The 12218-nt window shown below is 36.1% G+C and overlaps 1 protein-coding gene across 1 annotated transcript in view; it reads left to right on the forward strand.

Annotated features, from left to right (window-relative positions):
- ATP11C (ATPase, class VI, type 11C) overlaps positions 1-12218 on the forward strand; it is a 180390-nt gene that overhangs the window by 85960 nt on the left and 82212 nt on the right. Inside the window, exon 3 of the mRNA XM_012665306.1 lies at positions 6461-6580. Within this exon, the coding sequence (XP_012520760.1) occupies positions 6461-6580 (120 nt within the window). The remainder of the gene's footprint in view (positions 1-6460; positions 6581-12218) is intronic.

Here is a 12218-nt window from a genome sequence, read left to right on the forward strand (position 1 = left end):
GCCAGAGTTTCTTATCTCTTCTTACACTGTAATAAAAATTCTTCTTTGGCTATCTGGAAAGTAATTTTTGGGTGAGAATTTATCCTCTCTAGGTAATGATATTGGCAAAGGCATTTTCTCCCCTAATACCCAGTAGCTCTTATCCTTTTGATTGTTAGATACTACTATTTACTGCTGAGATATAACTTTCTTACCTATGAGATCTCTAAATAGTGAGGAAAATATTCCAGCCCTAAGGGACCTTTCCACAGAAACCATCTGCTTAGCCCTTATGTATATTTTTGTACACATTTTTGAAGCTTCAGTGTACATTATTACAGTCACTGTCTTGGGGTGAGGAAACTCAGTGTATCACAGTAAATACCTAGATTATATCTCTTCCTCTTAAAGTATTAACCTGCATACAACCAAAAGTTCAATTGCTGAAGTTCATCGTTTAGCCCCACTTGTCATGGTCCATTTATTGTAGGCAGGAATTATTAATAGAAAAGAACTTCCCAAGATGAGAAAATCCTGTGTGGTGTAAGCTACGGATATTTAAAAATAATGATACGTTATAAAATACAAAAGTTACAAAGGCAAATCAGGTCTTTGGAGAAGGGTGACAAAAAGATGTGAAATGGTGCAATAATGGAGGCCAGGCCACCAAAGGGCTGCCTCAAACTCTTAAGGAATAGACTAAGTCTTCTAATGCTTCCTTTGCTACCTCCTGTGGAAGTACATGAACTACGCAAGCCACAATTGACTCTCTTCCCAAATTCTGGGAAACTTTAGAAGGATCATGGGGGGTTGGTACAAGTTGATTGATAATCTGCAGCATTCTCTGTCTGATTTAGCTGCCACTGTGTTAGCAAATTTCTGCATGTCAGTATGTAGATGGCCCCATCTTTCCCTCCAGCCTCAGAGGTTTGTGATCTATATTTTATTCTGTTCTCTTTTCAGCCAGGTTGGGCTTTCAGGGCTTGGGGCCTTCTTTATTCTTGCTTTGTATTTGTATGTGTATTTTTATCCATTTGCTGAGGGCAATCATAAATGCTTAGCTGGGTTTGTCAGCCTCACTGCTCCTATTTTTAGAAATACCTCCCTATTTAGAGTTTCAAATTTTGTTAAGTGTTTGGAATGAAAGATGTGTGTAGATATGTGTAGTGAAAGTGAAAAGTAACTTCTGAAGCCTTGTATACTTGCTAGTTAAATTTGTGTGCATATTGTCAGGCTCTGAGTTAGGAAAGATTCTGTTAACAAGGAAAGTTGAGTTGCTGAGCCCCTGTAGGAACTTTGAGAGTCTTGGATTACTTTCTATAAATTGAAGAACCTCCGAATCATTAAAAAAAATTCCTTTTAGAATCTTGAATCACAAAATGCTTTACAGCATTTTTGATCTATCAACTCTCTGTTAGCCATCCTGTAAGAAAGTTGCATTTCATTTTTTAGAGCTACAGTTTCAATAGCTCTGAGGTCCTTGGGGTGACAACATAGTCGGGGAGGGGAATCAGATTGGGAACACTTAGAATTGATTGTCCCTGGTGAAATTAAATGGCTCAGTGATTCACACTGAGATAATGAAAGTCCAACTCTGAGCTTCCAAACAAGGCATTTTCCAAGTCCTCATGGTCAATGCTTTTTCTTAAGTATTGTGCTTGCTGATTTACATGTTTGTTTATGTGAGGCTTAATATCCATTCCTGTAGCAATTTTAATTCAATTTAATGTGCTGCCTTTGGATAATGCCTAATTAGAGACAATCTTTGTGTCTAGGGATGAATTTTGTATATTCAGTTGTCTTTTGGTCAGGTGTTTGAGAATTTCAGTTAAAAATGACTGTAATTAAGCTTTAAAGGCAAAAGGACACAAAGTGTTCTATCTCAGTCTTGCTTCACTTCCTCTGGCAAAAGAGGGAGAGACAACTTAATCACTTAAGTTGCAGTAAAAGCAAAATCTGAAAAGTGCAATTTTAAGGATCATTTTAGAGTTATGACTAAATTACACAAGATTATTCATCTTCACTTGTTATAATGGAATGAACTTGGAAACCTCAAGCATTTTGACCACTGAATACATTGTAGCAATTTTAACCAAGAAGCTTAATACACTGGAAATGTTCCCTGGCAGTGTAGTGCTCTCCTCCCTGCATACCACCACGCTCCCCCTCCCAGCCCTAGTACAGAAATGCTAACTTTTGGGGGAGCATTTCAATATACATCTGAAATTTTATGAAATACTCTTTCGATTTTGAATTCATTTGGCCTTTTAAAGACACTATGCTGTTCAAAAATCCTAATGCTTTAGAGAAGAAAATAGCTTTGGCTTGGGGTGTGGAATACAGTTTTAAACCATTGCCAAGTGTTCAGATTGTAATGAGGATTCTTTTTGTTCATTTTTGAGCAAATACTTTTAATTTGTAATAGGAATTCACAGAGAGCAGTTCCATGACCAATACACATAATGCTGTAGTTGCCACGGATTACATCAGTTAAGATTATTTGCTGATAACCCAAGTAGCTTTGTATTATATCAGGGCCTGCAATTTTCATTATCAGTGGTCCGACTTATCGATGAGACATTAACTACATGCAAAATGAAGTATTGAAAGAGAATCTCATTTTGTGAGCAGCTTAAAATGGTTAGAGGGGACATTGTTTATGGGTTATTTGTATTTTTATTCATTGAAAAGCAAGTTTTTAAAGTTATTTTATTTAAAAAGTCCAGGATTTTTTTAAATTTAAATTTTAATAGATTTAGGGGGTACAAGTTGAATTTCTTTACATGTATATATTGTATAGTAGCGGAGTGTGGGTTCTTGGTGCACCCATCACCCAAGTAGTGTACATTGTACCCCACAGGTAATTTTTCATCCCTCGCTCCTTCCCACCCTCCCCAAAGTGTAGGATTATGGCTGGTATACTAAAAACTTGTGGAATATTAGTTAAGGGCAATCCCTGACTGAAAGAGAGAGTCTGGGGAAGTAATTCTCAGCCTTGGTTGCAAATTAGAATTGTCACCTGGGAAACTTCCAAAAAAATTAAATATTAAATGAAAGCCTCAGGCATCAGTATTGTATTTAAAGCTGATGTGTGGCCAGGATTAAGAATCACAGGTCTATGGCTAAGTGATAAATTTAAGTCCTCGAACACCTGGAAAGCATGGAGAGGTAGGCTTTGTTTCAGATCCTGTGCCAGCTTTTGTAGTGACAGTTTTGTATTGAGGTCTCTATTTTTCTTCAGTTCTTATCTAGTCACTGGTCTGGAGGCAATCAAAAAACAAATTATGCTTCCAGCAGCTTTTCATTTTTTATAACTAGGGAAGACAGGATTTTAAGACAATACCGGTTGAATAAGAGTACCATTTTACTGTGTTAGATTTTTATTGAGAGGCTGTTTTGGGGTATAAATTACTAGCTTTTTATAAAACAATATTCAGCTTATACTGTGAAGGTATAAATCAGGAGTACAAAGGGTAATTTTTATTTTGAGGAGGAACTTTAAATTCCTTTCTCTATTAATTCTTATATTGTAAATATGCTTTTTAATATTTGCCATACTTTAGATGTAGTATGTGATGTGTCATTAAAGTAGAGTTGGCGCCAGCATATTTCAAGTTTAAAAAAATGCTGTTCTTAAGGACGTTTGGATGGGAAGCAGTTCGGTACAGAATGGATTCTTAATGAGTTAAAATTCATCACAAGGTAGCAGGAATCCTACACTCCCACTCTAGACTACACTGTGTGCCATCCAAATGGGAAATTTTTTTCAGTGAGGACGCATAGAGTTTTCTCTGCTTTGGCACAGGCACGTACATTGTTCAAGATCACAGGAAATAACACAGTTTTAACAGTTATATTGGCAGCAAGTGGAAAATTACAGAAAATTTACATGTGAGTTCAGCATTGCCATTTTTATGTAAACCAAACAGTATTACACAGCTGTAGGAAATTCCACCAGAAATTGCAGGTTCGTCAAATTTTAGGGTGAAACAGGCATGGAAAAGTCATCTGCTTCATCCCAACCCGTCCCTAGTCCTCGGACACCTCTAAAGCCAAACCTGCCTGGGCCAAGGAGAATTTGCACTATTTTGAAAAATGTTCAGAAGTGGACATTCTGCAGCTTCTTTCAGGCCTCTATTTTATCATCTAACAACAATCATTGCCATGATCTACACACACACACACACACACACACATACACACACACACACACACACACTCCCCTGCACAGTAATTTCAATCCATTTTCTCCAATTAAATGGAGATAGAGGTCACTTAGGCCTTCTTCAAAAGAGATCAGAGAGATAATACATGAGGAAAGCTCTTAATAAAACTATAAATGCCATTCAAATGTAGGGAATTCATAAAAATATGCATAAAAATTGCATTATGCTTTTTTCTTCCTTTTATTCTCTTGCACAGAAGAATGTTGAAGATGGTTCAGAATTGGGGAAGTACTAGTTCATTTTTGTTTTAAGTTAATCAGTAGCCACTGTTGAGGGGGAAATTAATCTATATTGGCAGAGTAGGAAACATAGTGCTTCATTGACCCTCTACCTCCTTTGCCTCTTCCCCTTTCTACTTTGTAGCATGACCTGAGAACTTGCATAAAAGGTAACTCTTCCTTATTTACTCTACAGCCACTTCTTGCTTGTGTGGAAAACTAAACAGCCATATGAATATTAAATTAAAGGTTGTAAATTGCACAGTATACATGGACTTGACATTTTTTGTAATTCAGATTGGTACATTATAAGGGTCAGGTCTGCTGTGGAGACTACAGAAAGGTCTTACCCTGCAACAGAAGGTGGGAGTAGCGCTGAAACCAAATAAACTATACATCTGACAGGTGTGTTCACTTTCAGTTTAAGTTTTGCAAAATGGATATTATGGAAAATTCAGTGCTCTTATCAGTAAGCTGTGTCAGATCCTGTATATTACAGTTGCAAACAGAGACTTCAGTCCCTAAATCAAATCTACCATCTGGTAAAGATATTGTTTGCTGGTTTCCAGGAACTGTTTGAAAATTTGCCTGTGAATCACTTACTCTTAGCCTACAGAGGAACTTGAACAATCAGGTGTTCTAATTCCCTATCTTTGGGCAGTTAGGAAAATAGTTAAGCTATCCATCACAGTTACTTACTGACTTTTTCCAGATCTCCAGGGATTCCACAAATTCCCTTAGCCTATGCCAGGTTAGCTCTCCAAATGTTACCCTTTATATACAGCCTGAATCTCTCTCCTACTTCAATTTATCCCAATTACTTTGAGCGATTCCCTAGGAATTTGGAAAGCAACACCCCACTAAATGTCACAAGCTTAAATGAAAATGGAAAGGCAAAGAGATTTTATCTGTACTTTGGGGCAATTTTAAATTTTTAAACTAAGAAATAATTTTCTGTATAATATTTGCATAAGGTACACAGATTCAGACTTGAATACACCCAAACATAGTAGACATTTGGAAAACTTTGGAAGCTATAAGTAGTCTTGCTAAAAATGATTATTTTGAGGGTGGGGATTTATATCTTTGACCTTTAAATAGATCATTGAAAGGAAGGAAAATCTTTATGGCTACATGTATTAAAACATTTTAGGTTGGAAAATCATCTTTTAAAAATACTGGAAACATATAAATGAATATTGGTTTCTATCATACTTCCTTTGACTTAAATATTTGGTAGTCTCAGACATGGTAATATAGTACCATCAAAGGAGACTATCCCAAATTTATATAAGAAAGTGTATTATCCTGATTTAAGAGAAGACAACAGTGAAGCCTCAGCAGAATTAAAGGGTGATGTGGGACTTTTAGATTCAGCAAATCTGCTTTTAAAAAAAATATAAAAGGGGCATTAGAAATATATTTGTAAAATGGGAGTATATGACAGTAGGCTCTGAGAGATTGTAAAAGAAATTCTTTTCTGTAAAGCCAAAGAATTACAGTTTCTTTGTAGAAATCATTGATCTTTCCATTAATAGAGACAGCCATTCTATTTATGACCTGTATACTTATAAGTAATTTTTTTTGTGTTCAGAAGTAATTTGCATTGTGTTTCTGCTGTCTGGTAAGGTAGGTGACAAGGTTGTACTCAGTAGTTGTATAATAAATATTCCCAGGCCAACCTTTTCTAAGTTAGTATGTTGCTGTGAAGGTGATGCTTGAGGTTCATTTGGGCTGTGGATGAAAGAAAAATGACTGGTAGTAAAAATATTGTTTCTCTAGGATATTTTCTTTAATCATTTTAGAATTGCACTTTTGGCCTCAGAACAGTTGGTTCAAGCAACACTTTTACTAATCTTTACTAAATCAGCAAGTAAGAGCTTAGTGGATTTTGACTTTCCTAACAAGGTTGTCTCCTCTCCCTATTACTTTCTCCCCAGATTATAGCCAAATATGCTTAGACAAGAATTTTGAGCTTGGTAAAAGCATGGGGAAATGTGATGAAGGACTGACTTTTTTCCTCTTTCTCTTGGTCAGTGTGCTGGAGAAGAGAAACGAGTTGGTACACGTACAGTGTTTGTTGGCAGTCATCCAGTTTTGGAAACAGAAGCTTACGTTGCACAAAGATTTTGTGATAATAGAATAGTCTCATCTAAGGTAAGTTTAAAAAAAAACACTCAATAGATGTTCATATAGTGAGTCAGATAATGTGCTTATTTTTATGCTTCCGAGGATGCTAATGCATTTATATATACACATACATGGATGTGCACTTATACAGATAATATACCAACTATGGTAATTATCCCTCTGAAAGGCAGTTTATTAAAAAAAAATCATCACTTTGTCTTGTTAGAGCTGAAAGATATTTACTTGCCTTCCATTATGATTCACAGTGCCTGTCGATCATGCGTATTACTATAAGACTTAAAATGTGCTAAAAGTAGGAATTATTTACTTATGCAAAGCTTCCAGAATTACCCTTGAATGGCTGGACTAGGATGTAAATGATTTGCATTCTTTTGGAGGATGCTGTTCTGGTATGACTTTATTTGCATCACTTTCTGTTTCCCCTGCCAACACCCCATCCCCTACCCCACTTCTCAGGTATATTCCTGTGTCCTAAAGGGTTCATTCTACTCAGTATACTGCTTGACCTGTGACCTGTTAAGAGTTAAATCACTGCAGCTGTGTTACCATTTGACTAATCATCTTTAGCATAATGTAGCACTAAGAGCAGTGGCCTGGAAGTCTGAACACCTGCATTTATATCCTGGCCCGACCATTTACTAGTTGTGTCACCTTGGCCAAATTAATCACTCTGAGTCAGAATGTCCTCATTGGTGAAACGGGACTAATACTCCATATGTGAAAACACTTTTTATAGTTTCTAATACCCAGTAGTCATCATTCTATAAGTATTAATTTACTTAATCTTTACCTCTGGTTGACCAGGCTAGGTGCTAGGTGCTAGATGGTTGGCCTACTGCCATATCTTGTAGCATGGAACAGTTCTTGATGATTTTCCTCACTTCCTCGTGCAGCCTGGTAAGGCAGAGATAAAATGTTTGGTTCACTGCACATTTGCAGTCACTTAAGACCTGAAACACAAAATTATGCCCTTCCTTAAAACATAGAACATTTTGGTTTTCAAACATGCATTTAATTTCTTTTATTGGTTAGTGATACAGTAGAGAAACGTGAAATATGGTAAGGACAAGTGAAAACTTTGTTTCCTAAGAGCAGATCTACACGCCTATGGAACACTGCGAGTATATTTGGATAAAATGTCTGTTTCCTGTTAATCTTATACTCTTGTGGCAGAAATTTTATTCTCAGCCAGAGGTTTATATACCTGTGCCCAAAATAGTAAATAGTCTTTTTACTGGAAATTTTTACTCACCTTGTGGTATCCAATTAAACAATCAGTAGTAGTCCTTTGACTCGGAATTGTGGACTTGTAGACCTGAAAAGTCCGAAGAGGTTATCTTGTTCAACTCACTGACTTTACAGATGAAGAAACCAAACCCAGAGAAATTAAGTTATTGACATGGTCACGGAGCAGAGTTAGTGATAAAGCCAGGAGCAGAACAAATTTATAAGGTCTAATGGCACTGAATAAAAGAGCTCTTTTCACATCATTGTGCTATTTAGGCTCCTTCCTCACTTTTTTCTCTCCTTTTGCATCAAAGTGAAAAATAAAATATTTTCTAGCGAATTGTTGTTTTCCGTAGTATTTTATGTGGAAGAAGGTAAAGTGACTTTCATAGAACTAGTGATAATCATTCTGTTGTGATATAATTTATGTTTTCACTTTTTTTTTTTTGAAACAGGGTTCCACTTCATTGCCTTAGGCTGGAAGGCAGTAGCATGATTATAGCTCACTGTAGCCTGGAATTCTTGGGCTCAAGCTATCCAGCTGCCTCAGCCTCCCAAGTAGCTAGAACTACAGGCATGCACCACTGTGCCCATCTAATTTTTTTCATTTTTTGTAGAGACAGGGTCTCGTTATGTTGCCCAGGCTAGTACTCCTGGCCTTAACTGATCCTCCTACCTTGACCTTCCAAGCTGCTGTGAGCTACTGTGCCTGGCCTGTTTTCACATTTTGAAAGAATGTATGACTCAGTTTAATTCTCACTCTTTATGTATTTAATGGAATATTTTTCCATATTTTATCTAGCTTCAGTTTTGCCAGTAGGTAAAACAATACAATAGAATATTTTTTAAAAATAGGAGGCCATGTGCAAATAAAATTCTGTTTCTAAACAGATTTTCACATATGTATGAAACTAGGGTAAAGAAGTGAGCATTTCTACATTGATAGACTTGGACCTCTTTTTTCTCTGTGAATATTGTGTTTATAGTTTTTCTAATTAAAAATTAACTTACCTGCTTTTTCATGAACACTGTAGAGCAGAAAAAGAATTGGCAGTATAGTAACTTCTGAAAAAGAATGAAATCTTAATAATATCTTAATATAGTAAATAATTATGAGGCTAGTATACAATGTAGTACTGAAGAGCTTCATCCCTGGAGACTGAAGACCTGGGTTTGAAGTTAAAGTAAGTCTTTTAATCTCCCTGCATCTCAGTTTTCCTTTCTGTAAAATAGGGATATTAATAGTATCTACCTCATGGGATTGTGGTAAGGATGAAATAAAATAATCCACATAAAGCATTTAGAGCTGTGTTTTGCATGCAATGACAGCTCCGTAAGTGGTAGCTGCCATTGTTATTTGTGTGTCTGTGATTACTGTTCCAGTACTGAACAGTACTATTAATATTAATTTCCTCAGGCTCATATGTTTTGAATGTGTGGGATGCCTTCTCGTAAAAGGAGAAATTCAGGTCTACTCTGGAGAGACCAGCAATTTCATAATTTGACTTTTTCTTCCTCACATTGTCTTTTGGCTGTTTGTACCAGAACCTTTTAATTGAAGAAGTATACAATTCATAGAATATGTCAGCTGCTTTCCAACTTCCTAGCAAGTGTTGATTTCCTTTCTCTACCCTTCAATGATAAAAATAACTATCTTAATTGAGTGGCTTTTTTGTTTATAAATATCATCAGTAATGTCAACGTAACACTGGGAATAAATGTTGTTAATGCACGGAATACTGAAGATAAACACTTTGACTTACTTTAAATTCTATTTAATTATAAAATTAGTGTTCTTTTATTTTCTTCAGGGAATACAAATATTTTCGTTGGAAAAACTTGTCCTCTACAGCCTTACTACTTTAATGTACTCTGTAGGGATTTGGTAAATCACCAGAATTTTGTAAGGAGTACAAAATTTAGGAATTCCCTTCTTTAGCAAAAGGAGCATTGATTGAACCATGTTAGGATCTTTGGTTTCCATCTTGATTATCTGTTCTGTAGTGTTTTCTTTAAAAATCATGAGCCTCATCTTGAAGGCCCTTTGAAGGAGTAAGAATCAGTGAACTCCACCTAACTCATTTTGAAAGTATGCCCAGGGTTAAGCTTAGTACTCCTATGTGCAAGAACATCCTGGATTAAAGTTTCAAGCCTAAAATTACACTAACATGTCTCCTTATTTTAAAAATCAGAATCATCAGTAGAATTTATTAGACTTCTCTTTGTCTCAGTCTTATGTAACTCTCTGAAGGTGCCTTTTTAAAGTGACTAAATTCTGATCTAGCTATGTCCTGGTAACATTTTTGCTCTTCCATCTGAATTTATAGTGGAAAGGGCAATGTGTAAAAAAAGGTAAAATTCTGTGTGATACTGGTAATGAAAATGAAAATAGACTGCTGTGATGCTCAAAATTGAATTTAATGCCTACATCAAGAGTTGATAATAGAATGGATACAGTAATTTAGCAAAGTGAACAGTTAAGATAGAGCTGCTTATTTACAACTACTCAAAGTAATATATTTTGTTCCATCGTTTCCAAATCCTTCTGGTAGTTAGAAGTCAGTGTTCATTCTGGTAGTTCATTCACAATTGGCTGTTAACTTTATTAGTTATTTTAAATAGCTACTACTTCATGTTTTACCTGCTTGCCTTTCTTTTGTGCCACACAGACATATTAGAACAAGTTATTTGGAGCTTTAGCTTCCTCATTATCATTTTTAATGCTAAATTAGAAATTTTGGATAAAACAAAACAGGCCAAAACAGGTAAAATTCTAAAGCCTCTTTTTGCTTAAATGAAATGATAGACTCTCAAAGCTGAGATTCACTTCAGCTTCCCTCCTTTGAATTAGGAAATTTTGTTTAGTAAATTTGTAAGATTTTTGTTTCAAATTAAATTAGATGGTAGATGTTTAAGGCAGGGACCCACAATTTTGTCACATAATTGCATGTTTAGAGGCCACACTTGTGTACCAATTATTTAATTCACTACAAAGCAGATGGAAATTGCATTGTATATACTTGGAAAGCTGGCATTTTTTTCTGAAGAAACAGTTTTAAGCATGTTCTAAATGTCAGGGTTCTTTTTTGGTTTATAGTTCCATGTTAAGATAGTATAAAACATCCATTTACTGACTTCTGAGCAAGAACTTACTTATGACCACTCCCCCCCCCAAAAAAAAACCCCTCAGTTCTCACCATTGTGTCTAAAACAACGGCTATACACATTTTCTCCCTGTAATTAACATTGCTTTTGGTTTGTAGCAACTGACAAAGCCTGAGAGTCCACTTTTTAGATAAATAAGTCAATTTGAATAACTTGGTATATATGGCTCTAGCACAATTTCACTTTTAATTAGAAAACTCTGCAAAAAGTAGGCTTGTCTTGGTCTGCACTAAAATGTTACATTTCTATTATAATGAAAATATGTGATAGAAACTTAATTTGCCTTTTAGCTAAATCAATGGAGTAAATGGCCAAGGCAAGTTTTTTAATTGAGATTTCTTGTATGTCGTTGTTTTTTTTTTTTTTTTTTTTGGTGAAGATGGGAGTCTCATCATCATCATTTCATCTGCAACTTCAAACTCCTGGGCTCAGGTGATCTTCCTGCCCCAGCCTCCTGATTAGCTGGGACTGCAGGTGTGTACCACCACACCTGGCTAATTTTTCTGTTTTTCGTTGAAATGAGGTCTCACTCTTACGCAGGCTGGTCTTGAACTCCTGGCCTCAGGTGATCCTCCCACCTTCACCTCCCAAAGTGCTAGCTTTACAGGCATGAGCTAAATTTTGTGCCAGGCACCTGTGGCAAGGAGGCTTATGACATGCTCCCTCACCTCTTATTAGCTTATGACCTTTTGAAGGAGAGAAGAGGGCAGTAGTTTCCTATGAAGGGAATAACCAGAATTCCTCAAGGAAACAGTTCATTTAATAAGTTAAAACAGTGGTAAACTAAGAGTTGGTGCTTAGAAACAACAAAAATGAAAGTGTTCCCTTTTGATGTGTTTACGTCACCTTCCACAGAGGACTATAACTGTCCTTAATGTTTATTTGTTTATTTGCTTAATTAAAACCCTTTAGTTTGGGAACACAAGGTCAACACACCAGAAGTTCAGCTGTTACCCTATTGGAGTTTAGCTTATTGTTTTCGAAAGTTGATATTAAATAATTGGGACAGTTATGTGCTATTCTGGAGTGTGTCAACTTCAGAGTGACTGGATCAGTGGTTTTGAGTGACTTTTATCTTTGGTTTACAAGCTCCCTTGGAATCTCATGAAAAGTATAGACTTTCTTCTCCCAAGTAAGGCACATCCACACACAATTCTTGCATTTATTTTTCATTTTTTTTTTTTTTTTGAGTCAGAGTCTTGCTCTGTTGCCCTGGCTAGAGTGCCGTGGCGTCAGCCTAGCTCACAGCAAC

Source organism: Propithecus coquereli, unplaced genomic scaffold (genome assembly GCF_000956105.1).
Source record: "Propithecus coquereli isolate 6110/MARCELLA unplaced genomic scaffold, Pcoq_1.0 Scaffold99, whole genome shotgun sequence".
NCBI classification, from domain to species: domain Eukaryota; kingdom Metazoa; phylum Chordata; class Mammalia; order Primates; family Indriidae; genus Propithecus; species Propithecus coquereli.